The sequence below is a fragment of the Mesoplodon mirus genome, assembly GCF_964341445.2.
Source record: "Mesoplodon mirus genome assembly, chromosome: 19".
Classification (NCBI taxonomy): domain Eukaryota; kingdom Metazoa; phylum Chordata; class Mammalia; order Artiodactyla; family Ziphiidae; genus Mesoplodon; species Mesoplodon mirus.
The window spans coordinates 62,224,389-62,251,132 of NC_138995.1; the positions used below are offsets into that span (position 1 = coordinate 62,224,389).

The 26,744-nt window shown below is 51.4% G+C and overlaps 1 protein-coding gene across 2 annotated transcripts; it reads left to right on the forward strand.

Annotated features, from left to right (window-relative positions):
• The first annotated feature begins 2,735 nt into the window (after positions 1-2,735).
• BRSK1 (BR serine/threonine kinase 1) lies at positions 2,736-26,652 on the forward strand. 2 transcript variants are annotated; one of them, XM_082607838.1, is made up of 19 exons: positions 2,736-3,158; positions 4,638-4,732; positions 4,821-4,906; positions 6,880-7,020; positions 9,303-9,419; positions 9,502-9,535; positions 9,621-9,689; positions 11,100-11,246; positions 11,716-11,747; positions 12,082-12,252; positions 12,772-12,869; positions 13,083-13,242; positions 13,470-13,530; positions 13,983-14,349; positions 14,817-14,865; positions 14,960-15,083; positions 15,798-15,996; positions 24,779-24,868; positions 26,363-26,652. In XM_082607838.1, exons 1-19 carry the CDS (start codon positions 3,023-3,025, stop codon positions 26,518-26,520), a joined length of 2,334 nt encoding a protein of 777 aa, XP_082463964.1. In that variant the 5' UTR covers positions 2,736-3,022; the 3' UTR covers positions 26,521-26,652. The 2 variants fall into 2 exon arrangements, with proteins under 2 accessions (XP_082463964.1, XP_082463965.1); XM_082607839.1 differs by lacking the exon at positions 2,736-3,158 and having other exon boundaries at positions 4,645-4,732; positions 4,821-4,910.
• The last annotated feature ends 92 nt before the right edge of the window (positions 26,653-26,744 follow it).

Below are 26,744 nucleotides of genomic sequence, written 5' to 3' on the forward strand. Positions count from 1 at the left end.
AAAATTCCCCAGGTACCCTCTAAAAGACGTAGCTTTTACAATGACCTGTAAGAAGGATGATCATATAATTTTCCATCCACAGCAAGACACTTGAGAGTGAAAACAGACCCTATTAATAATTACAGAATCACAGACATAAACCAGGACATGTGGTCACCCTGCTTTTTTTTTTTTTTTGTGGCCACATGACTTACAGGATCTTAGTTCCCTGACCAGGGATCGAACCCAGGCCCCAGCAGTGAAAGTGCCGAGTTCTAACCACTGGACCACCAGGGAGTTCCCTGGTCACCCTGCATCTAAGGCCCTATTTGATCTGCTTCCTCACCTCATTTCCTCTCACTGGTCCCCTCCAGCTACACTGGCTCCTTCAATCTTCCCATAACACACTGGGCACACTCCTGCCACAGGGCCTTTGCACTGCTGTTTCCTCTGCCTGGAAGGCTCCTGGCACTTTATCTACATGGCTCTGACCCTCATTTTTCTACAGTGTGCCTTCACTGAGGAGGCCTTTCTTGGCACGGTAGTGAAGATCATATAAAGGGACTTCCCTGGTGGTCTGGTGGGTAAGACTCCATGCTCCCAATGCAGGGGGCCCAGGTTCAATCCCTGGTCGGGAAACAAGATTCTGCATGCATGCTGCAACTGAGTCTGCATGCACGCCACAACTAAGAGTCCGCATGCTGCAACAAAGATCCTGCATGCCGCAACTAAGACCCAGCACAGCCTAAATAAATAAATAAATAAATATTTTTTAAAAAATCATATAGAAAATTACTCAACAAACATTTCCTGTCCCCATTCCCTCCTTTAGTTTCCTCTTTATCACTGATCATGACTCTGTAACATACCATATATTTTGTGCTCTTTTTGGTTTTGTTTTCTTTGTTTTGTTTTTTGGCTGCGAGGCTTGTGGGATCCTAGTTCCCCTAACAGGGATCGAACCCGTGCCCCCTGCAGTGGAAGCACGGAGTCCTAACCACTGGACCACCAGGGACTTCCCAACATACCATATATTTTGATTGTTTATCTTGTTTATCTCTGGCCTCATCCACTGCAGTGAGGGCTCCACAGGACAGGGATCTTTGTTGATTTGGTTCTCTGCTGTACCCTCAAACTGGGAACTGTATCTGGCTTAGATTTGGCACTGAGTATAGATTCACGGAATGAAAGTGGTTGACTAGGAGACTTAAGGTTCATGGGTACACTCTATAGGTGATTTGGAAATTAAATGGGTGCCTAACACCTTTGGGTGTCTGATACAAGGGAATCCTGGATCACGTGGAAATCTAGCTGTGCACAGGTCTATGGATGAGCTATAGTGGGACATATGATTATACTGGAGCCCACATGAAGATCTACGGGATCCAATTGTGGGCACAGAGAATAGACAGGGGCCTAAAAACACACACAGGGACCTCAAGGGGTTCTGGAAGTTTCTCTGTAGGAGGATCGTGGATCCTAAATGGAGGTATGGATCCAAGATGATCTAAAAACCGGCACCCTGGGCTGTGGGTGGATACAGGGTCCTGATGCTAGTGGGGAACGGAGGCCTGGGTGGACAGCTTGGGGGTCTGGGGGAACAGAGATGAGCCTTGGATCAGCAATTCCCCAAATGCTTTCCCTCTCTCTGCTTCTGTCTCGTCTCCCTTTTTCTCTGCCCGTCCAATCTGTCCCATCTCCCCCCAGCATCTAGCCCTTCACCTGTATGTATCCCCCATCTTTTGTGGTCCCCACCTCTATCTCTCTTTGCCAGTCTCTCTTTCTCCATCTCTCTCTCTCCACTCCTCCCTCCACCTGTTTCTCTGTTTTGTTCCTCCCCCTCGGTCCCTTTCCATCTCTCTCTCCCCTTTCCTCCCGCTCTCTGACCCTCCATCCTTCCCCTGCCACCTTCCCCTGTGCCTTACCTTTACATCTTGCCCCTCTCTGCCCCCATCCCTCTATTTTTGTTAATTTCTCTCCCCCATCTCTCTGTGTCTCCACTGCTGTCTCTCTGTGGTCTCCCCTCCATTACTCTGGGTCTCTCCCCATCTCTGGCTCTGTTTTCTCTGTTCATCTCTCTTCCCATCTGTCTCTCCATATCTCTCTGCCTCTATCCCCCACCACCTACTCCCTGTCTCTCCAACTCTCTTTCCCTTCATCTCGGTCTCTCTCCATTTCTATCTCTGGTTTTCTCCATCTCTGTCTCTCCCCATCACCTTCTCTCCTTTTCTTCATCTCGCTGTCTCTCTGACCACCCCCCCATCTCTCCTGTCTCTGCCTGTCTCTGGCTGCCTGCGTGTTCCCCCATCTCCCTCTCTTGCCCCATCCCTGTTTCTAGTGGTCTCCATCTCCCTTGCCATCTGTCTCTTTCCCTGACTCCTGTCAGACTTCATCTCCCTTTGTGTAGCTCCACCTCAGCCCCTGCCTGTTTGCTCCGCATCTCTGTCCCTCCATCGTCTCTCCTGCATCCCTCCATCCCTCCCAGCATCCTCCCACTTCCTCTCCATCCCTCCAGCTCCCAGGCCCGCCCCCTGCCCCCGCTCCTCCCTCCCCCCTCCGAAAGGGTTAACTTTGGGGAAGGGCCCGGAGTCCCCGGATGGTGATGTCAGCGTGCGGGAGAGAAAGGACGAGGTGGCGGGGGGGAGGCGGAGAGGAGGAGGAGGCGGAGGAGAGAGGGCGCGTGGGGGGGCGGGGGGGACCTCGGCCTGCAGCATCCGCCGGCCCGCACCTCAGACCCCCCCGGCGGGGGGAGGCGCAGGAAGGGGGGGGCCGGCCAGGGTCGGGCTGGGGAGGGGGGGCCGCGCAGCCCCCCCGGGCCATGCTGACTCCCGGGGCCTGACCCCCCCGGGCCAGCCCCCCCTCCCCGAGCTCCGCGGCCCGCCGACTGGGGGGGGCCCAGCCCAGCCCCCTGGGGACCCCCGGAGAGGTGGGGGGCAGCCGGGGGGGCCGGGACGGAGCGGTCGCCGGCCCCCACCGGAGGGACGGGGCGACCGGCCGCAGGGGGGGCGGCCGGGGGGCCGGTCGGGCCGGGACCAAGGGCATCATGTCGTCCGGGGGCAAGGAGGGGGGCGGGGGCTCCCCTGCCTACCACCTCCCGCACGCACACCCACACCCACCCCAGCACGCCCAATATGTGGGCCCCTATCGGCTGGAGAAGACTCTGGGCAAAGGACAGACAGGTGAGTCAGGGGAGGGGACACCTGGCGCGGGGGCGAGGGGAGATAGGGGGCAGAGGGCGGGACTCATGGGTATTCAAAGGGCAAGGGCTGGCCGCTCAGACCCCTGAGTCCCTCACAGAGAAGGGACTTGGGTTCCAGACTGCCGGGTGTCTAGGATGGAGGGGGTGAGGGCTCAGACTCTGGGGTCCTGGGGAGAAGGAAGCTGGGGGCCTGGACTCCTGGGAGGAGGTACTGGGGCCCAGAGGCTCCCACCCTTTGGGGACAGAGGTGGGGGGGGTCCGAGACCACAGTGGGAAAGGGACCTCGGCCTGCAGCCAGGGTCTGGGCCGGGAGCTGAGGTCCTTGGTGCAGTACAGCCGCAGGCCGGGGTGAGGTGCTGGGATGGGGGTGCGCCTCAGGAAGCTGCTTCTCTCTGCACTGTCCTCTGGCCTAGGAGGGCCTCTTTGGGGTTACCGGGGGACTGACGCTGGGGCGATGAGGTCTACAGCATTCTGCCCCTTCTCCAGCATGCTGGCTCAATGTGGGGGCCAGGAATGGAGAGGTGGAAAGGTGGATGCAAGTGGCAAATCCCTCAGGAGTGGCTGTGGATTGGGGGGGTCATCTTTCACTGCTCCTAAACCTCTGTAACCTCTTTCCTGCCAGGTGGGAGGTGGGTGGGCGTAAGACAGGAGCTGAACACCTGTGTTCTGGGTAGGAGGTTCAGGATTGGGTCCAGGATCTCTATGAAGCTGAGGGTCAGGGCTGGGAGAGGATCAGACTCCATATCCTAGTGCAAAAAGTGTGAAGGTGTTGCTGACCTGAATTCCTGAGTTATGGGGGAGGAAGGGGCCATGGACCTGGACTTGGGAGTCTGAGGGAAGAGGGGCTGGGAGCTTGGACTCCTGGATCTGTGGCTTTGGGGCTTACCCTTGGGGAGTGTGGATACCCTTGGGGTGTGCATGCTTCCAGCTACAGCTGCTATTAAAAGAAGGTCAAAGAAGGGGATTGAGAGGTCGGTTTGAGAGGAGGTGGAGGAGGATGGTCTGGGAAGGGGGCAATCATAAGATTATATTCCTTGAGAGACATGGTGTCTCCAGAAGATTAAAGGGCAAAGAATTCAAGGAAGTGATGGGTTGAGAGAGAGAGAGGTTTGTTTGAAGAAGGCAGATTGGAGGAGACAAAACTACGGAGATTCAGTGAGGCAAGACTATGTGGAGAGATGAACTTAAGTTGAGGGTAGCTGTGGAGGGAGGGGGAGGCAGGTAGGTGGAGGGACAATCAGAAGGAACAGAATTGGGCAACAGGGAGCCGGAAGAGAATTGCGTTTGGTGGGAACGGCGGCTGTCAGCCCCCAGGCGTTCAGGTGAGAGTGATTCAGGCCACTGTTAAACAACCAGCAGGGGAAGAAAGAGGAAACGGGGTGGCAAGGGGGGCTTAGGAGCCAGAGGCGGGGAGAATGCCCTGGGAGCGCACCCCACATTTTCAATCCCGATCCCCCAGGTCTGGTTAAACTCGGGGTCCACTGCATCACGGGCCAGAAGGTTGCCATCAAGATCGTGAACCGGGAGAAGCTGTCCGAGTCGGTGCTGATGAAGGTGTGTCTGTGCGCTGGGGAAAGAGGGGACCCTTTGGGGCTGGGGGCAGGGAGGGAGGCAAGGCTGACCTCCATTCCTTTTCCCCCAGGTGGAGCGGGAGATTGCCATCCTGAAGCTCATTGAGCACCCACATGTCCTCAAGCTCCACGACGTCTACGAGAACAAGAAATATTTGTAGGTATTTATAGACACCCAGCCCCCCATGCACTCTCCCCAAGTTCCTAGGGGGGTACATTTCCAGAAACAAGGCATGGAGGGGCCTGCGGAAACTTGAGCTCTCCTGGCTGGGCCACTGAAGGCCCAGTCCCTTCCTTACTGCACAAGGACAGCCCCCGCCACACACTCATAACACTCCTTGTTCCCACACTGAGCTGGCCTGACGCTACAGGCCGATTGTGTGCCAGCAACAGGACAGCTAAGCCTGAGCCATCCCGAGTGGGGGACACAGGCTGATCCTCCCCCTTCCTCTCCAGCCCCAGTCCCGCGCCCTGTTGCGGTGCAGGGAACACTCGATACTGGATCATCTTGATGCCCTCAGCCAGACCCAACTTGCTAAGGGCAGATCCCTTTCCTATTTGCTAGGGCAATGGGGCCTAGCAAAGCCCCAGGCCTCTTCCCAAACCCCCTCTCTGGAGCATGGAGGCTCCCTTCATCCCCCAGCATAACTCTGGGTGCTATGACTGGACACCCCAACAATGGTCTCCTGGGAGTTCTAAGTCTGCATCTCAAAGTTGATTACCCGCCTTAGGATTGGGGGTGGGGTCCAGCTGTCCGGACTCCAGACAATAGACCTTTGTCTGGGCTCTGGTGACCCAAGGGACAGCTGGACTGGGCAGCGAGAGAGGGGACAACCCCCTGCCCCCACCAGGCAGTCCCCAGGATGAACCAACTCCAGCACCCATCAGATGCTAGGGTGGATTTCCCTAGGAAGGAAGCTGGCCAGCCCCAGGTGCTCATGGGAATTGTAGTCCTCAGGCTTCCCCAGGTGTGGCGGCAGGGAGGGGCCATTGTCCCTGATTCGTGGAGCTATCACTCTCACTCCACCGTCCCTGTGGGGAGGGAGGGCCCATGGGAGTTTGTGCTTCACAGAGGAACCTTAGTTTTCCAAGAGCTCATAGAAATTGAGCTTTTGTTTTCCAGGGGCTGATGGGAATTAGAGGTTTAACGTCCCAGAGCCTGAGGGGATTTGGAGTGTTTAGAATCCAGGTGGCTATGTCCCAGAGGCTTATGGGAGTTGGGAGTTTTTAACCTCTCAGGAGCAGAAGGGAGTTGTAGTCTTTTACTTCACAGAAATTGACTTAGATTGGTGCACAAGGCACTCGTTTTTGCCAAGAGTTAATGAGAATTCAAGTTTCTTCATCCCAGAGGCTTATGGGAATAAGAGGCTTGGCTTCCCAGAGGGTAATGGGAGTAGGTAGGGGTTGGGGTGGGGGTCTTTATTTCCCAAAGTCCTGTGAGAATTGGGGGTCTCCTCCAAGTGCTAATGGAGTTGCATTATCTCCTGAAACAACTAGGAGTCAAAGTATTAATACTCCTGAAGTTGACATGGGAGTCTGTGCTGCCCGGGGCTGATGGGAATTGAATTTTGGCTTCCCAGAGGCTGATGGGAATTAGTGTCTCTTTCTCTCAAGGACTGATGGGAATTGGAGTCTTTACCTCCCAGGGGCTGATGGGAGTTGTAGGCTTTAGCTCACAGATGTTGACTGTTCATTTGGTACACACTGCAAATATCATTATCCAAAAATAGATTAAAATTCCATTATCTGCATCCCAGAAACTAATAAGAATGAGAACTTTGGCTTCCCAGAGGCTGATGGAAATACAGGGCTTTATTTCCTAGGGGCCTATGAGAATTGGGATCTCTGACCTCCAGGTGCTAATGGAATTGCCTTATCTCCTGAGGACAACTAGTCAAAGTGTTGACCCCTGAAACTGACATGCTGACCAGGGCTAATGGGAATTGAGTTTCTGCTTCCCAGAGGCTAATGGGAATGGGAGCCTCCTCCTCCCAGGGACTCATGAGAATTGGGATTCTCTGCCTCCAGGGGCCAATGGGATTGAGGTCTTGTGCGTTTGGAAGAGGGAGACCAGGCTCCTTGGTCCTCCACATGCCCCTTCCAGCCCTCTGCGTCCTCCATGTCCCCCAGGTACCTGGTTCTGGAGCACGTGTCTGGAGGTGAGCTGTTCGACTACCTGGTAAAGAAGGGGAGACTGACCCCCAAGGAGGCCCGGAAGTTCTTCCGCCAGATCGTGTCGGCGCTGGACTTCTGCCATAGCTACTCCATCTGGTGAGGGGGCAGCTTGAGAGAGGCCAGAATGAGCACTGCCCAGAAGGCAGGCCCTTGGGAGCACATAGCAGGCTGACTGGAAGCCAGAGTCCTGCAGCCCCCAAATAAATCTTTTATCCCTTTTTCAAAATTGGGATATAATTCTCACATAATAGGGAATTCCCTGGCGGTCCATTGGTTAGGACTGTGCACTTCCACTGCAGGGGGCATGGGTTCGATCCCTGGTCGGGGAACTAAGATCCCACAAGCCCCACGGCACGGCCAAAAAACAAAACAAAAAAACCCTCACACATCATAAAATTCACCCCTTTAAAGCGTACAATTCAGTAGGGTTTTTTTTTTGTTTTTTTGTTTTTTTTGCGGTACGCGGGCCTCTCAATGTTGTGGCCTCTCCCGTTGCGGAGCACAGGCTCCGGATGCGCAGGCTCAGCGGCCAATGGCTCACGGGCCCAGCCGCTCCGCGGCATGTGGGATCTTCCCGGACCGGGGCACGAACCCATGTCCCCTGCATCGGCAGGCGGACTCTCAACCACTGCGCCACTAGGGAAGCCCTCATTGTGGTTTTGATGTGCATTTCCGTGATGGCTAATGATGTAGAACATCTTTTCATGTGCTTATCGGCCATTTGTATATCTTCCTAGGAGAAACATCTGTTCAGATCCTTTGCCCATTTTTAATTGAGTTATTTGTCTTTCTGTTACTGAGTTGTAAGAGTTCTTTATTCTAGGATAAGGGATAATTCTAGGAATAACTCTTAAGAGTTACTTATTCTAAGAACAACTCTTTTATCAAATGTATATTTTTCAAGTAATTTCTCCCAGTTTGTGACATGCTTTTACATTTTTATAACAATATCCTGTGAAAATCAAAAGTGTTACATTTTGATGAATTCCAGTTTGTTGATTTTTTTTCCTTTTACAATTCATGCTTTTGCTTTCCTATTTAAGAAATATTTGCCCAGGGACTTCCCTGGCAGTCCAGTGATTAAGACTCCACACTTCCACTGCTGGGGGCACGGGTTCAATCCCTAGTGGGGAACTAAGATCCCGCCTGTTGCGTGATGCAGCAAAAAAAAAAAAAAAAAATTAGGGGCTTCCCTGGTGGCGCAGTGGTTGAGAGTCTGCCTACCGATACAGGGGATACGGGTTCGTGCCCCGGTCCGGGAGGATCCCTCATGCCACGGAGCGGCTGGGCTCGTGAGCCATGGCTGCTGGGCCTGCATGTTCGGAGCCTGTGCTCCGCAACGGGAAAGGCCACAACAGTGAGAGGCCCGCATACCGCAAAAAAAAAAAAAAATTTGCCCAGCTCAAGGTCACAAAGGTTTCCTCCTGTGTTTTCTTCTAGAAGTTGTATAGTTTTAGCTCTTGCATTTAGGCCTAAGAACCATTTTGAATTAATTTTTGTATATGTTGTGGGGTAAAGGTTGAGGGTCATTTTTTTTTTTGCACATAAACATCCATATGAAAAGATCTTCCTTTCCTCATTGAATTGCTTTCAGCTCTCAAAACAAGATATTCAATATGCAGCATTTTAATGATTAATTAAGGTACAAAATAGATGCCTCCAGTTCATCTTTCAGCCTCATCTGTTTGCACACCTCCCTCTCTGGGATGGGGATCAGGGTGGAGGGGCTGAGACCTGGGAGTGAATCTTGGTGATGAAAAGGCAGCCCATTTAACTTGTCAACACCTTAAGTGTCTAGACTCTGACATTAAAAACACTGGCCTCCAGGGGGCGATAGTCAACAGATTTAACAAGTATGACCCAGTTAAGGACCACTTCCAAGAGAAACTAGAATCTTCCGCCCCACCTCCCCCAGACATTAACCCTTACATCCTGAGGAGTTTGTCCCCGGGGGGGGGGACCAGTGATGGGCTTGGGGTGGCAGTATTTTTTTTTATTATTCAGTATTCAAATATTTGAATGTTTTAAGAACCAGCTCAGTATCATCTGCCTGCTTACCTCAAAATATCTCACTTCACACATATTCAAATATTTGTGGATAAAATGATACACTGTGTGGGGTCTCCTACGGAATCGTCCAGTGGGGGAAGGAGAGCATATGTAGGGATAGAGATAAGAGAAGATTTGCCCCGAATTGATAATGGGTGAAGCTAGTGGGTGGGTACATGGGGCTTCCTATATTGTCATTCCAACCTTGGGGCATGCTTGAAAACGTCCCTAGTTAGAAGTTTCCAGACATGTCCCCCTCTGAGAATAGTGAATGGGGCCTTAGCTTCCGGGAAGAGGGCAGAGGCCTGAGTCCCACCATCCTGTCTCAGCCACAGAGACCTGAAGCCTGAGAACCTGCTTCTGGACGAGAAAAACAACATCCGCATCGCGGACTTCGGCATGGCGTCCCTGCAGGTGGGGGACAGCCTCCTGGAGACCAGCTGTGGGTGAGTGGGGGCCTGGCCTCCTACGCCTCAGGGAGGGGGTCAGAAGCCGGCCAGAAGCTCATACCACCTCTCTCTCTCTCAGGTCCCCTCACTATGCATGCCCAGAGGTGATTAAGGTGAGTGAGGGGCAGGTGGAGGGGAGAGAGGAGCGGAGGGAGCCTGGGAGAGATGAACGTCATGGCTGGTCCTTCTCCCTTCCAGGGGGAAAAGTACGATGGCCGCCGGGCAGACATGTGGAGCTGTGGAGTCATCCTCTTCGCCCTGCTTGTGGTAAGGTGTTCCTCACCTCTCCTGCCCCGTTTCTAGAACAGTCCTGCCTGGTGGAAGCATAGAACATTTACTTCCATCCTCACCTCAGGGGTTGTTTCCCAAATATTTAACTGGTACCAGGAAGGTGTGGGTATTCACAACAGAGCAAAATCCTGGGAGCACCCCTCTCTGTGCCTGGAGCTAACTGTTCAGTCACAGAACTGTGAGATAGCCCAGGCGGGTTCCCCGGAAAGGGATGGGGCAGCCAGGAGGACTTGGAGCACTTGGGAAAGTGGTTGTTTACTAACTGATCCTGATTACAGTACTGTAATGATTAATAGAACCATACTGGGGAATATCAGCCCAGCTCCTACCACAGGGCCTTTGCACCTGCTCTTCCATCCCTGCCAGCCTGGTTGCTCACCTAGTTAATACTAGACTTCTTTTAGCTCTCAGCTCAATTGTCGCCCTTCCAGGAAGCCTATCCCGGCCCCCTTCACTCCTCCCATATGGTCAGATTTCCTTGTGGTAGGCTATCTCCTTCCTGGCAGCTAACAGAGTTGTCATTGTGTGTGTAACTCCTTGAGGGATATCTCTCTGTGATTTCCCCTCCTCTGCAAGGCATTGGATTTAGGGCCCACCCTAATGCCTGCACGATTTCACCTCCAGATCCTCAATGAATTATATCTGCAGAGACCCTATTTGTAAACAGGGTCATATTCTGAGGTTCTGGTAGACATGAATTTTGGGGGCACACCACTCAACTTGCTACACTCCCAGATTCCCATAGGCCTCACTCATCCTAGTCTGTGCTCCAGTGTCACCTCAATCACTCCATCACTATATAGCTCCTTCACCAGCCTCTCCCACATGGGGTGTGAACTGTAGGAGGGCAAGGGCTTGCTTTGTTCACTCCTAGATCCTTGAGCTGTAATGGACGCTCACTTTTTTAAAATGAATGAAGATTACCCCTCCTGAAACTAGGGAGAAGCATGATTTCATTTTTATTTGTTTATTTATTTATTTTGCCACAACTTGTGGGATCTTAGTTCCCAGACCAGGGATTGAACCTGGGCCATGGCAGTGAAAGCCTAGAATTCTAACCACTAGGCCACCAGGGAACTCCCTGGGAGAAGCATGTTTTTAAAGGACAGCCTCCAAACTGCGGCCCCAGCCTCTTAGGTGCTGGAGCCAGACTGCCCATTGTCAAATCCCTGCTCCGCCACTCAGAGCTAGATGGTCTTGGGCAAATTGCTGGATGGCTCCGTGCCTCAGCTTCCCCACCTGCAAAGTGGAGATAGTACTAGCTCCCTACCTCTTGGGGCCTGCGGCGAGGACTAAATGTGTCAATGCGTGTGAGGCGCTTAGGCATTCGCCTGGAATCAGCTCTCGTAAGCTCTGTGTGTGAGGGGTCTGTTATTTCTCACACAGGGGGCTCTGCCCTTCGACGATGACAACCTCCGCCAGCTGCTGGAGAAGGTGAAACGAGGCGTCTTCCACATGCCCCACTTCATTCCTCCAGACTGCCAGAGCCTCCTGAGGGGGATGATCGAAGTGGAGCCGGAGAAAAGGCTCAGCGTGAGTTGGGGGGCCGGGGATGGAGGGACAGTGGGTGGTGGGGACAGAATCCCTAGGGGAGTCATGAGGATGGATTTCCAGACCTGCCCGTCAGTCCCTGGGGTGACGGCTGGGAGGGGCATCGCTGGCCGAGCCCTGGCCCTGGGGTCCTGCCCACCTACCCCGACACACACACAGCGGGAGTGCGCAAGTGCTTACCGGCCCTTCTGAGGCGGAGCGGAGCGGGGCAGGTTGCCACTGCGCATGCGGGACCCGTAACCCGGCCGGTCCGGAGTAGTCAGAATGCGCCGCACAGCCGCCACTAGGGGGAGACATGAGCTGTCGTGCTGTTGTACTGCCCTTGGTTGGGGGAAGGGGAGGGGAGGGGGCACGTTAGGGACCCCCAGCATCACCCAGTCTGCTTTCACTGCGTGCCTACTGTGTTCAAACGATCTCACTTCTGCTCCTCTACGACCCACGCCCCTCACAGCTGGAGCAAATTCAGAAACATCCCTGGTACCTGTGAGTATGGGGGAACTGGACACCTGGGTCCCTGGCAGAGGGAGAGGACCCCAAATATCGTGGGTTCCCAAAGCAGGAGAGCCGGCTAGGGGGCGGAATATCGAGGGTCTTGAATAAGGAGGGGCTAGGGACTCGAACTTCTGGGTCCTAGGGGAGGAAGACAGGTAGAGAAGAGGTTGGGGCCGAACTCCTGGGCCTGGACTCCTGGGTGTGAGGGGGGAGAGGCCGGGGCCCGGACTCCTGGGTTCCCAAGAAAGGAGCAGGCTGGGACCCGGGACCCCTGAGTCTCCGCTGAAGGAGATGCCCGATTCGCTACAATTCTTCTCCTCCCCAGGGGAGGGAAACACGAGCCGGACCCGTGCCTGGAGCCAACCCCAGGCCGCCGGGTGGCCATGCGGAGCCTGCCATCAAACGGAGAGCTGGACCCTGATGTCCTGGAGAGCATGGCTTCACTGGGCTGCTTCAGGGACCGCGAGCGGCTGCATCGCGAGCTGCGCAGCGAGGAGTAAGACCCCCCCCCCACTCTAACACATAACACCCTGGCCACATGGGGTGAGCTTCTGCAGCTCTCCCAACAGCCGGCAGGGGGCGCGCCGGAGCCTTGCACACTTGCAGACTCCCCTGATGGGGAGGTCCAGGCCACTAGAAAGGGCGTGGCTCAGAGCTCCCCCGAGGAGCTGTTCTAGGGGGAACCTGGAGGGGGTGGTAGGACCAGTGGGAAAAAGAAACGATGCTGAAAAGTATTAATAGATGCTGAGGCCAACTTAGTGCCTCACGTAGTGCTTACATATAGTAAGTGCTCAGGTGTTAGCATAATTATTAATAACGTTGAGTAAAATGAGGCTGAGATGTACACTGAGACAAAGGGACCAACTCTATTGATACCTAGGAGAATGGAACCGTAGACAGGGAAACTGAGTGGACTGAGCCCCACAGAGCCACAGACATAGGGAGGGGATGAGACCATCTCTGGGGCCTGACCTTTGACGCCAGTGCTCTCCTACCCACCCCCCATCCCCCATAGGGAGAACCAAGAAAAGATGATATATTATCTGCTTTTGGATCGGAAGGAGCGGTATCCCAGCTGTGAGGACCAGGACCTACCTCCTCGGAATGATGTTGGTGAGAAGGGCAAGGCTCAGAGTCCAGACCCCAGATTCCTGAGGGAAGAAAGTGCTGCAGGCCTTGAGCTTCTGCGTTTAGACTCCCTGACTTGCTCTGTGACCTTTGTCAAAACCCCTCTCCACTCTGAGCCTCAGTTTCCCCATCTGTACGAGTGCCATGTACAGCTGGACCAGTGTATCTTTTGATTGGGTTGAAACTCTCGGCCCTCAGACCCACCCCGGAAGCGTGTGGATTCCCCCATGCTGAGCCGTCACGGGAAGCGGCGGCCAGAGCGGAAGTCCATGGAAGTCCTGAGCATCACGGATGCCGGGGGTGGTGGCTCCCCGGTGCCCACCCGACGGGCCCTGGAGATGGCCCAGCACAGCCAGAGGTGGGAACCCCTGCCCCTCCAGTGGGATCCACAGCCCTGGGTGGAGAGGGAGTTCAGGGCTCTAACCCCATACCCACCTCAAAGGTGCTGTGTGATTGGGACAAGTCTCCTCCCCTCTCTGGGCCTCGTTTCCTCATCTCAAAGGAGTGTGGAAGGCAGAGGACATCTGAGCCTTCTGAAACCCTCCCACCTGATTTTTTTTTTTTCTTAATCTGTCCTGAAAACAGATCCCGTAGTGTCAGTGGAGCCTCCACTGGTCTGTCATCCAGCCCTCTGAGCAGCCCAAGGGTAAGGCCAGGTCCCAAATGGATTAAGAAGGGGTAAGGGAGTGAAGGCACTGTGGAGCAAAGATGAAACAGCAGAAATTGCAACTCCCATGAAGTCTTGGGACGATGCCTCCTTGCCCCTAAAGGGCCAAAGACCCAAGGCCTCATTAGTATTTTAGTCCATTGGCCATTTCCCACCTTAACAGGATTGCGTTTTCAGTGTGTCTGAAGGGTTCCATTTATTCAGTTAACAAAAGCTAGTTGAGCGCCTACTGAGTACTAGTCACTGCTGGGTTTACAGTCAGCATGATAGAAAAAGTCCCTGCCCTCCCCCACAACAATGGGGGTTGGGGGAAATAATTGGACTACAAGTTCCAGCATGCTTTGGGGTGCACCTCTGTGAGTGTGTGCTAGTGGGCCTAGAGCCTCCTGAGAGTTGAGTCCACCCTCTCACCCGACTCCACCACTCTGCAGAGTCCGGTCTTTTCCTTCTCACCGGAGCCCGCTGGAGATGAGGCCCGGGGTGGGGGCTCACCGACTTCCAAAACGCAGACGCTGCCTTCTCGGGGCCCCAGGGGTGGGGGCGCCGGGGAGCAGCCCCCTCCCCCCAGTGCCCGCTCCACACCCCTGCCCGGCCCCCCAGGCTCCCCACGCTCCTCCGGGGGGACCCCCTTGCACTCGCCCCTGCACACGCCCCGGGCCAGCCCCACTGGGACCCCAGGGACAACACCGCCCCCCAGCCCCGGCGGTGGCGTCGGGGGAGCCGCCTGGAGGAGTCGTCTCAACTCCATCCGCAACAGCTTCCTGGGCTCCCCACGCTTTCACCGGCGCAAGATGCAGGGTATGGAGGTCCTTTGCGGGTGAAGGGGGTGGGGATGCGGACTCCTGAGTCCTAATATGGGGGTGGGGGCTGGGGTCTAACATCTGTGTCCCCGGGAAGGAAGAGGCTGGCGGCCTGGACTCACACATCCTCAGTGAAGATGCTGTTGTGAGCAGAGATTCAGGTGTTGGGGAGAGAAGAGGCGGGGCCTCCAACTCTGGAGGAGGAGCTCGTCTGAAAGACGCGCCCCCTTCAGTGCTCTGGCTCATCTTCCCATTGGCTCATAGCTAGCAAGCCTCACCTCGGGAGGCGTGGCCTAGCCAGGGGCCCATCCCTAGAAGGAACATCATGCCTGTGCCATTTGGGGTTTAGCTGCTGGGAAGTGAATAGACTCTGGGGTCTGGAACCTCTGGTTGGAGGCTACTGCTGGCCTGTGTACTGGACACCAGGATGATGGACATATGTTGACCATGCTCTCCCCTCCCCAGTCCCCACTGCCGAGGAGATGTCCAGCTTGACGCCAGAGTCCTCTCCAGAGTGAGTCTGACAAGGAAGGGAAGAGGGGCCTGAGGGGGGATTTCATTCCCTTAGCCCCCTCCCGACCCACCTCCAACCATCCCCTCCCATTCAGGCTGGCAAAACGCTCCTGGTTCGGGAACTTCATCTCCTTGGACAAAGAAGAACAAATATTTCTCGTGCTAAAGGATAAACCTCTCAGCAGCATCAAAGCGGACATTGTCCATGCCTTCCTGTCGGTGAGGGTCCTGGGTCCCCATGCAACCTCGCCACCACAGAACTACAAATCCCAGCAGCCTCTGGGGTTCACCACCTTAGCACTGGCCTGAGTTCCACCTGGGGCTCATGAGAATTGTAGTTTTACAACCCGAGTTGGGTTTGGTCGTTGTGGGGGCATGGAGGCAGGAGAGGTTTATTGCGCCCTGGGGCTTGGAATTGGTGAAACAGGATCCTGAATTACAATTTCCCACATATTAGCATCCACCGAGGACTAGTGAGTTGCCATTTCCCTACCACCAGGTCTGAGATTGGCAAAAGGAATTACTTTTTCCAGTGGACTCTAGGGCTGTCCACTGGGTCCTGTGGTTTTTTGCTTTAGGGGCTCATGGGACTTAAAGTTTCTGAGACAGATGTGACTTTAGCCAGTGTTTGTGGAGGAAGGAAGTTTGTTTCATGTGGTTCTGGAGCCTGGGGTTGGCACCAGATATGAGAGTCCTTATTACTTCAGGATTCAGTTGCTCAATCATTCCTCTGATACCTTGTTTATAAGGCAGAGAAAACTACAAATCCCAGCGGACAGTGGGGCCTCCCAATGCCTTTCCTGTTATTCTTTCCCCCTGGTGGCTGAGGGGACTGGTAGTTCCTTGGGCAGAGCTGGTCATAGAGCTGCTCATCTGTCTCCTGGAGTCAGGTCGCTGAAATCACCCCCTCCTTTTGCCCCCCACCTCTCTCAGATCCCCAGCCTGAGTCATAGTGTGCTGTCACAGACCAGCTTCAGGGCTGAGTACAAGGCCAGTGGTGGCCCCTCCGTCTTCCAGAAGCCCGTCCGCTTCCAGGTGGACATCAGCTCCTCTGAGGGTCCAGAGCCCTCCCCCCGGCGGGACGGCAGCGGTGGTGGTGGCATCTACTCTGTCACCTTTACTCTCATCTCCGGTAAGTTTCCCTTGGTGCGGCTGCCCCCAGCCTGGTGTGTGGGATGCTCAAAAGAGCTGAGATAGGGTAGCAGCCCAGGAGAGCAGCAAGCAGGAGGAGGAGATGGTGCTGACTCTGTGAGCCCTGTCCTCTCCCAGACACCCCCCCCACATCCTCTCCTTCACAACATGCCAAGTGCTTTATGTGCACTACTTCCTTGAAGCTTCCCAGCAGCCTTTGAGGTTTCACAGAGAAGAAAACTGCATCCTAAAGAGGTAAATTGACTTGGCCAGAGTCACACGGCAGACTGTGACAGAGCTGGGGCTCAACCGAGGCCTCCTGACCTCAAAGCACTGGACTCTTCCTAGATTAAGACTGTGGTGCTCTGCTGTCAAAACTCATTCCTACACCCAGAGCAGACATCACCAATCGATCACAACACTTTTTTCTGCTGAGCTCTGCTGCAGGCAGCCACAGCCAATCAAGAGTTGGCACAAGAGATGAAAACCACAGAAGTGCCTTGCTTCCAATTCTACTTGGTCCCTGAGTCCTGATAACAAGAGTTTGGATAATGAGGAATACCTCTGTTTGTTGTCCTTGCCACCAATCTTAACATGGCACATCTGGGAGATGAGCTTGCTCCTAGAGTTTTTAACCAAGCTGCTCTGGGGCACTGGGGAATTACATCACCAAAATGAACTATGGGGCTTCCCTGGTGGCGCAGTGGTTGAGAGTCCGCCTGCCGATGCAGGGGACACGGGTTCGTGCCCCGGTCTGGGAGGATTCCACGTGTCGCGGAGCGGCTGGGCCCGTGAGCCACGGCCGTTGAGCCTGCGCGTCCGGAGCCTGTGCTCCGCGACGGGAGAGGCCACAGCGGTGAGAGGCCCGCATACCGCAAAACAAAAACAAAAACAAAAACAAAAACAAAAAAAATGAACTATGGCTCCTTTTTTTTTTCTTCTTTAAAGACTAACATGCAGAACTTTATCAATGTTAAGATTTTTTCCCCTCCCATTTATTTTTCTTACGTTTCTGGGTCTTCATGGCCTCAACTAGAACCCGTTTAAATAGAAAACAACGCACATCATTATTTTAAGTCGAATCTTTCTTAGTCCCACTTGCAAACCATGAATTTATGCCCAGCCCCAATAGGGAGATTTTGAGGCAAGGGAGAAGAGTCGTTTACTGGGTGGAGGGACTGGTTCCACAGGGTGGGAGCGCCTTCCCTGTCCCCAGCCTCAAGTCAGTCTTACTGATGGAAAAATTAATCAGTCCATCTAAAAAAAAAGAAAATTTTATTCAAGGCAAACTGAGGATTATAATTGGGGAACAGCCGTTCAGAAAGCCTTAGGTGATCAAATATTTGGTCCCTCGATGCAAAGGTGGTTGCTTACTTGGCCCTGAGTCCATCCTGTCCCTTGATGTTGAGTTTTAATAGCCAAGTTATTTCTTTCCCTTTAGGAGGTTGTACTAGTAAGATGTCTGGCACGGACTAAAGGTCAATTCCAAGTTGTCCACTAGGATTTATGCCACTTTTATCTTGCATTTGCATTGTGCATGTTCATTATTAGGCAGTAAATATAGGCCTCCATTAACAAAACTAGAATTTAATATCCACTGAAATGTAATCTTTTTCTTTCTAAAATTACTCTCACTTCTACCAAATATAGCCAAATTAAGACTAATTTGTTTGCAAAATAAGTCTGGTTAATTGACCACATAAACTGTTTTATTTATTTATCTTACTTTATTCAATTTATTTATTTTTGGCTGCATTGGGTCTTCATTGCTGCACTTGGGCTTTTTCTAGTTGCGGCCGGCAAGGCCTACTCTTCGTTGTGGTGTGTGGGCTTCTCACTGCAGTGGCTTCTCCTGTGGCGCATGGGCTCTAGGCACACGGGCTTCAGTAGTTGTGGCACACCAGCTCAGTAGTTGTGGCACGCAGGCTTAGTTGCTCTGCGGCATGTGGGATCTTTCCGGACCAGGGCTTAAACCCGTGTCCCCTGCATGGGCAGGCGGATTCTTAACCACTGTGCCACCCGGGAGGCCCCTATTTATTTATTTACTTACTTACTTATTTTCTGGCCTCACCACACAGCTTGTGGGATCTTAGTTCCCTGACCAGGGATTGGACCCAAGTCCACAGCAGTGAAAGCTCACATCCTAACCACTGGACCGCCAGGGAATTCCAAACATAAACTGTTTTAAATTGGCTGTGCTGGAACTTTTCATAAAGGATCTCAGATTGAATTTTTTTTTTAGGAGTATAGTTGATTTACAATGTCATGCTAGTTTCAGGTATACAGCAAAGTGATTGAGTTTTACATATGCATATATTCATTCTCAAATTGAACTTTTTTTAAAGATTTATTTTTTTTATTTTTTATTTTTTTTAATTTTTGGCTGCATCGGCCTTAGTTGCAGCAAGCGGGATTTTGTTAAGGCATGCGGGATCCTTCATTGCGGTGCGTGGGCTCTTCGTTGCAGAGCACAGGCTTCTCTCTAGTTGTGGCGTGTGGGTTTTTTCTCTTCTCTAGTTGTGGCACCCGGGGTTCTGGAGTGCGTGGGTTCTGTAGTTTGTGGCACGCCGGCTCTCTAGTTGAGGCGCACAAGCTCAGTAGTTGTGGTACGAGGGCTTAGTTGCCCCACAGCCTGTGGGATCTTAGTTCCCTGACCAGGGATCGAACCTGCATCCCCTGCATTGTAAGGCGGATTCTTTACCACTGGACCACCAGGGAAGTCCCTCAGATTGAACTTTTAAAAAACCTCTTGAGACCAGGAAATCCATGCCAAAGATGTGTCACAGATTCCACCCGAGATATCTGTGTATTTGGATGAATTCCTCTCTTTTTGAGGTCCCTAAAATACTTTGGGCTTCTTGCACCTGTCAGGAGGTGGCTTTCCTTATCTACCTGAGAAAGCTGCTGGGAACCTAAGAGTTTCTAAAATCTAGAGACAACAGGTAAAGAGAAAAGATACATGTTTCAATTCTGCTTATAAAGGAATAATTTACCAAATTGCTGCAAGTCAAGTCATAATTAGGTTGAGGGGAAGGGTTTCCTTATATCTGGAAAACACAGATTAAAAACCAGCAATATTTCAGGCAAAACCCCCAAATTATAACCATATTCATCAGTTCTCTCAGTCCTATGTGACTAATTCTTGATCTTAATCTTCATAACAGTTTTATGAAGCCACCAGGTTTTCCATTAGTATGCTTTAATTTCTTACCCAGTTCAGCAGTATGATCTGAAAGTTATCAGAAACCTGTACTTGGGCTTCCCTGGTGGTGCAGTGGTTGAGAATCCGCCTGCCGATGCAGGGGACACGGGTTCATGCCCCAGTCCAGGAAGATCCCACATGCTGCGGAGCGGCTGGGCCCGTGAGCCATGGCCGCTGAGCCTGAGTGTCTGGAGCCTGTGCTCCACGACCGGAGAGACCACAACAGTGAGAGGCCCGCGTACCGCAAAAAAAAAAAAAAAAAAAAGAAACCTGTACTTGTCAAACAGTCCTTTCTATGAATCTTCTTGACGATGAAGCATTTTTTTTGGCAAAAGCATCAGAGTACAACAATAACTGTCTATAAATGACAAAAGACTTTAACAGTCAAGGTTAAAGACCTGTTTCCAATGCGATTGACAAATGAACTTTGTTACTGCTGTGACATACGTTTTAAAATAATTACTAGAATTATGATTGATAACATTTTATCAGGACATACCAGATTTTTAGGAATTCCATATAATTTCTAGAATATATATATATTAATGACATTTGTCTGTGTGATACAACCTAAGAAATTTTATAACCTCTCATTTGACAATGCTTCCCATGTGATTTAACATATAAAATGAACTTAATTAGTTTAATATTTCTCTCTGAGATGCTCCAGGGGACCTCTCTGAAGCATCCCAAAGTTAGCTAGCGGTCAAAAGAACTTCGGTTAGAATTTGATATTTGGAAAGTTCGTCAAAATATCAAAAAGAGGACTTCCCTGGTGGCGCAGTGGTTAAGAATCCGCCTGCCAATGCAGGGGACACAGGTTCGAGCCCTGGTCCAGGAAGATCCCATATGCCGCAGAGCATCTAAGCCCGTGCACCACAATTACTGAGCCTGCATTCTAGAGCCTGCAAGCCACAGCTGCTGAGCCCGTGTGCCACAACTACGGAAGTCTGCTCGCCTAGAGCCTGTGCTCCGCAACAAAGAGAAGCCACCGCAATGAGAAGCCTGCGCGCCACAAGGAAGAGTAGCTCCTGCTCGCAGCAACTAGAGAAAGCCTGTGCGCAGCAACAAAGACCCAACGCAGCCAAAAATAATTAATTAAAAAAAAAATCAAAAAGATTTCAAAACAATTGGTCAAGTAGGACATAGGTCACTGTATTCACTTAACCAAAGTCACAAAAAAAATTTCAAAAGCAAATACTGAAAGTTGTAACAGATTACCAGCTAAAGAAACTTCACAATCTGTTTTCAAAAGCAGATCAATATTTTCAGAAAACTTTGTCCTCTTAGTAGAGAGAAAACCAAATTCAGGTTTTGTAACACTTTAATACCAAAATTCATTTACGGGAATTCCCTGGCAGTCCAGTGGTTAGGACTCGGTGCTTCCACTACTGAGGGCCTGGGTTTGATCCCTAGTCAGGGAACTGAGATCCCACAAGCCGCAGGGTGTGGCCATAAATAAATAAATAAATATAAAATTCATTTACTTAATTAAATTCAATTTAATCTTAGCCAATCCTGAACATGCACGGAACTTTTTCCTCGGGGTTTCTTTTCCCTTAACAAAAGGTATTTCCATTCTTTATACTGTCTTTTACTGAAAACATACCTGCCACTTTTCTTGCATACTGAAACGTTTATTTTGGTAGCTTTAGTTACATATGCATAATTCTTAACCTTAAAACTTAGTTTCTAGCACAAACTAAGTAGTAAGCAAGTATGAACTTTTACATTAGCATCCCATAGGGTAGCAAACTTATAAATACTGTTTATAGTTTCTAGAAAAAGTGGTTTTTTTTCCACAGAAAATGTCTTAGTGTGGCATCAACCATATTTATTTATTTGTTTGTTTGTTTGCGGTATGCGGGCCTCTCCCGTTGTGGAGCACAGGCTCCGGATGCGCAGGCTCCGGATGCACAGGCTCAGCGGCCATGGCTCACGGGCCCACCCGCTCCGCGGCATGTGGGATCTTCCCGGACCAGGGCACGAACCCGTGTCCCCTGCAACGGCAGGCGGACTCTCAACCACTGCGCCACCAGGGAAGCCCAACCATATTTATTAATAGTCCTAATTACCTTTAGTTTCTCTGTAAAAGGAAGCATATATTCAGTAATTACTGTTCCAGTATCTTATTTAGAAAGGATCTGGATATTCAATGGATTCCTGTAGTTTAACTTAGTTTAGCAAAACTCTATGAAGTTTCAAGTTATCAAAATCTGGAGAGACTACTTTAGGTAGACATTCCCAAAACATAATTTTTCCTAAAGAGTTTACCTAAAAGTGCTTATCTCATTTACATGTATTTTATTTACTGAAAAGTTTCATCACATCTACTTATTTTTCTTGCTGACAAACTTTGTAACAGGAATAATATCTCATTTCATTTCTAGTAAACCTAGGTACAATAAAAATATTACACTTAACGCTGATGATTCTAAAGACATGTCTGTCTTAATGCAACAAGCTTCAGCTAAATTTAGTACCAGATATTAATGCTATACTCAATATTTCCCAGTTCACGCAAATCTGAAAGTCATTGGGGTTCGTTTTTTTCTATTTCTGAGAATTTATATAAAGTGCCTAATTTCCTTTCCTTGTAAGTATAATTTCCACTTACAAACTAATTTTGGCAATAACACGTTTTCAACACACGTATACAGATACATACAAACACACAGACAGACACCCCACAGTTTCCATTCCAGAATGTCAGCTATGAATCAGTTACAAAACAGGTTGGATTCAAATTACCTGTCTCCCTTTTGTTCTTTCTTTTTATAAGAGTTACCTTTCCTGAAATTTGCATTTTAAAAAGATGGTGGAATTAAGAGTTCCTGGAGGAGACCAGGTAGCATATTTGCATATCAAAGGCATAGGAGGAGAAAGGCAAGTTCTCCTAGAAGGACTTTGTTCTCTTAAGGCCAGAATTTTTTTTTTCTCCAATACTTAACAAGCCTCTTAAGATAAAGAGGGAAGGTTTTGGGAGTGGTAAAAGGATTGGTGGGTTTTGGATTGTTTCTGGAGCCGCACCTCTGGTCCTGTAAAGACTAGATTTGTAAAACAAGGACAGTTCTTAATTCCTAAAGAATTGGGTGGCCACCTCAGTGTTTGATCAATGGACTGACATACCCATTCACCTATGTTGGAATGTTTTACTTTCCCTCGTTTAGCTTAGGTGAGAAGACACCCCCCACCCCCCATATTCCTATCAGGCTCCAAATTTCAGCTGTGGTCAGTTTAGTCATACTGGTGGCCTCCCATCTTGGTAATCCATTTACAAACACTTTTGAGCATCCTCCCTGGGTTTTAAGAAATTGTTTAACTGTGGCCAGTCAGTTAGGCCTTTGATCTGAAGAGGCTCACCTACAGCCTCAGGTGGTCCCATTTCTAAAGGTAACCATTTAATGGCATCGTCAGAGTGGACAGGCATTTCAGACAGGATTATTAGAATGAGTACTAAAATAAAGGAGGATAGGGGGAGCAGTAAAGCTTTAGTCACCTTTTATATCATTGATCTTTCATTAGCCTTCTGCAACAAATCTTTCAGAGACCTTTTTTTTTTGGCCACATCATACAGCTTGCGGGATCCCCGAACAGGGATGACCAGGGATCGAACCCCGGGCCCCTGCAGTGAAAGTGCTGAGTCCTCACCACTGGACCACCAGAGAAGTCCCTCAATGAGGCTATTTTGGAATTTTGAAGACTTTCAAAATTCTAAGTATTAATGAAAATAGGAAAATAAGATGAGAGGTCTCTAAAATTTTACAGTTTAGAAGTTTTCCCAATTCAAAAGATCCTAGAAGCTAGCGCTACAAATATTTTCCCCTGCTAACCTAATTTTAAAAAAGAGAAAAACTCTTAACTACTGTCGTTTCCAGTAGACCCTGCGGACAGAGGTCCAGGAGACTGCAGGGTTTAACTGCTCATGAAAAATCAGTTTTGGGGTGCTTAAAGGAGCCCATCTTGGGGACTTCCCTGGTGGTCTAGTGGCTAAGACTCTGTGCTCCCAATGCACGGGACCCGGGTTTGATCCCTGGTCAGAGAACTAGAACATGCCGCAACTAAGAGTCCGCATGCCACAACTAAAAGATCCCACGTGTCGCAACTAACACCCAGTGCAGCCAAATAAATAAATAAATAAATATTTTTTTAAAAAAAACGAAAAGAAACCTATCTCGGCCATTTCAGGACAGATTTCCTTTAATTCCAATTAAGTAGTTGCAAACATACATAAGCGCAGCTGGTATTCCCATTGGTGGCTGTCTGAACGGGAGATGTTTGGCCTTTGAGGCACAATTTCCCATTACTAATGTCTAATTCAGCCTAATGTCTAATAGCCTAATTCAGATATGAAATATGATCTAAACAACTTTCTGAGGGCAGTGTGGTGGATTGCATGTGCACTGCATCTGAGTCTAGCTCCCCAAGGAGTTATCCGTGGGTTACTTCGACTCTTTTACCTGCCTCAGTTTCTCCCTGCAACAGCCTAAAACCATCACAGGTGCTCGGAGTTCTAGGTTATCAGCCTCTGTTGCCCATCCCCCCTCACACCTCCACGAGCAGTATTTACTTAATGGTTATGATGGGTCTCCCTTTTGCTTAAGAGCTGAATAATTCAGTCTCTCATTTCACTAGCAAAAGTTTTGTTCAGACCGCATAGCAACTTTTTTTTTTTAATTCAAGCCAGATTTCTTTATTTTATTTTATTTTTTATTTTTTGGCCTCACGGGGCAGGGGGGCGGGCGGCATGCGGGATCTTAGTTCCCCAACCAGGGATCTAACCCACGCCCCCTTGCAGTGGAAGCCAAGGAGTCTTAAACACTGGACTACCAGGGAAGTCTTCCATTCAAGCCAAATTTAACAAAAACCCAGCCACCTAATGTTTCCCTGGGCCTCTTGCCCAGACCCCCCGGTCCTGCCTAGGGAATACACCGGTGCCCCTTAAGACTCCAAGTCTTAAGTGAAAACAGCTCGAATAAAATTTTCAGAATCATCACTCAAACAATGAGATCCAGCTATCAGGAAAACTCGTCAGAACACCTGAGGAGTACCGAGAAGCTGGGGGGGGCCCAATGGGCCCATGCTGGTACTTAGCGTTGGTTCCAGTAGACTCCAGGTGCCCTCTGGTGGGTGTCTCTCATATCCTGCCGGCTATGCCATGCACAGCAACGAAAAAATTAATCGGTCAATCTAAGAAAAAAGTGGAAAACTTTATTCAAGCCAAAGTGAGGATTATAACCCAGGAACAGCCGCTCAGAAAGCTCCGAGACTGTTCCGCCATCAGAGGTCAAACCACAGTTACATAAATTTTTGAGACAGAGGGCTGTACATTAAATGGCGTGTTATTGACAGTTTACACAATCCAGGTACAAAGCGAGTAGTGGGTCATGGGTCTTCGTGGCCCCTGACAAGATTAAGAAGGTTACCTCCTAAGCAGGTGTGGTTAATGCAGATGCACAGCACACACTAAAGGGGAGGGAAGAGGCCCAAACTGGCAGAGAAAATTGTTGTGTTTGAAGTTTCTCATCTTGTTGTAAAATATGGATTTTGTTTCATCGGTCTGTTTCCCTGCCCCTTCCAGGTCCCAGCCGTCGGTTCAAGCGGGTTGTAGAGACCATCCAGGCTCAGCTGCTGAGCACTCATGACCAGCCCTCCGTGCAGGCCCTGGCAGGTGGGAGGCACCTTGGGGCACCCATGGGGCAGAGGGGAGACTTCCTGGCGGCCAGGTGCTGCGGGGGGGGGGTGTTACTGGCGAGGCTTCAGCTGTGGGGCAACAGGGCCCACCTGCTGTCGCCCTTAGGTCCTACCTGTAATGCTGGGAGCAGGTTCCCAGAGAGGCTGGGGCCTGAGCTCCGAGGGAACCAGGCCATCCTGAGCCTGAGAAGGCCTCACCAGGGAGGGAACCTCCAGGGATCCCTAAGGGGATGACCCATCTCTGTCTTGGAGGTAGCGGAGCTTTCCGCTAACAGAGGCTCCTGGACTGTGTTCTGGAGGAGGGTCGCCGGCCATCCTGGTTTGCTCAGGATGGAGAGGTCCCTGGGATGCAGGAGTTTCAGTGCTAAAACCGGGACAAGTTGGTCATCCTCTCTGCAGATGCTCAGACTCTTCTGGCCTTGCTGGGCCTGGCTTTCAAGGACTTGGGCGTTCCCCCAGGAGCGGGCGAGGTCTGTGCTCCAGGGGGAAGGGACTTCCCTTCACCCACCAGCCCTGGTCATCGGGAGCAGAATTCCCTAGCAAACAGGGATCAGCGAGGCCAGGGTCACAAACAACAAACTGCACAGTTCAAACAACAAGTTATTATCATACAGTCCTGGAGATCAGAGGTCCCGCATGGGCTAAGCAAGCTAACAGCAAGGCACCTGGAGGGAGGGCCTCAGTAGCAGGGAGCTGGAGAAACTCCACCTTCTGTCATTCTGGTTCCCCAGGGCAACCAGAAGTGAGGAAGGCCCCCTGAACCTCTCCAGACCCGGTTGCCAAGGAAAGCTGGCCTTGACAGCCAGAGTTCCTAAAAGGGCATGCATTCAAAGATGTAGGACGCACAGTCACCCAGGGCCCGAGCCACATGCCTTATAAGGGGAGTGGGGCAATGGGGGACCTCTGGGTCTGCCCCAAAGAGGGGGAACCCCATTGGTGGCTATGGCAACAAGGCCTCCAGCAATCAGTGCCTCTTAGGGGCTGGCCTCTGCTACAGGCACTATTCTGGGTCCTACAGAGACTACTGCATGGCTACTGGTAACCAGCACTGCCACCGCAGTCCCCTAGTCTGGGGCAGTGAGGCCCCACAGAACGCTAACCGCAGTCATGCAGGCCCAGCTGGGAGAGCCCGAGACCCCCAAACAATCTGCTGTGGGCTCCACTGGGCCCCATTAACAACCAGTGGAAAGTAATGGGGCCCTTTGGCCATGATCGGGGGACTCAGACGGTGCTGTAACCAGAGTCTCTGAGGATGTCTCCTGAGCTGGGCCTGCCAGGCCTCACTGGGGCGTGGCCTGACTGCCAAAGCCTTAGGTTTGGGGGCGCCTGGGACATGTGCCTTGTTGGTCTAGGGAAGCCAGGCCTGGTTGCTGGCGTGTGTGACCCCTGGCAGCCACCTCCCCTGCTGGAGCACATCCCTGGGCTCGGTACCCCTGGGGTTCCTGAAGCCAGATCGCTTCCTCCCCCACAGACGAGAAGAATGGCGCCCAGACCCGGCCTGCCGGGACCCCACCCCGAAGCCTGCAGCCCCCGCCCGGCCGCCCAGACCCAGAGCTGACCAGCTCTCCCCGCCGAGGCCCCCCTAAGGACAAGAAGCTCCTGGCCACCAACGGGACCCCCCTACCCTGACCCCAGGGGGCCGGGGAAGGAGGGGCGCCCCCTCCACCCCCCTTCCCTGCCCCCCAACTGTGAATCTGTAAATAGGGCCCAAGGAGTACGTAGGGAGGGGGGAGACACAACAAACCCGGCCTTGCCCTGCAGGGATAGGGCTCAGGGGGCCGTGCCCAATGGGGGTGGTTCTGGGGGGACTGGGGGGGGAACTGTTTCTATTTTATTTATTGATTAATTTATTA

Bases quoted from the DNA above. Each gene is read 5' to 3' on its own strand.
- BRSK1 (XM_082607838.1), top strand. From the start codon at position 3,023: ATGTCGTCCGGGGGCAAGGAGGGGGGCGGGGGCTCCCCTGCCTACCAC. The intron at 12,253-12,771 runs GTAAGACCCCCC...CATCCCCCATAG, and splicing joins CGCGAGCTGCGCAGCGAGGA to GGAGAACCAAGAAAAGATGA. The intron at 13,531-13,982 runs GTAAGGCCAGGT...ACCACTCTGCAG, and splicing joins GCCCTCTGAGCAGCCCAAGG to AGTCCGGTCTTTTCCTTCTC.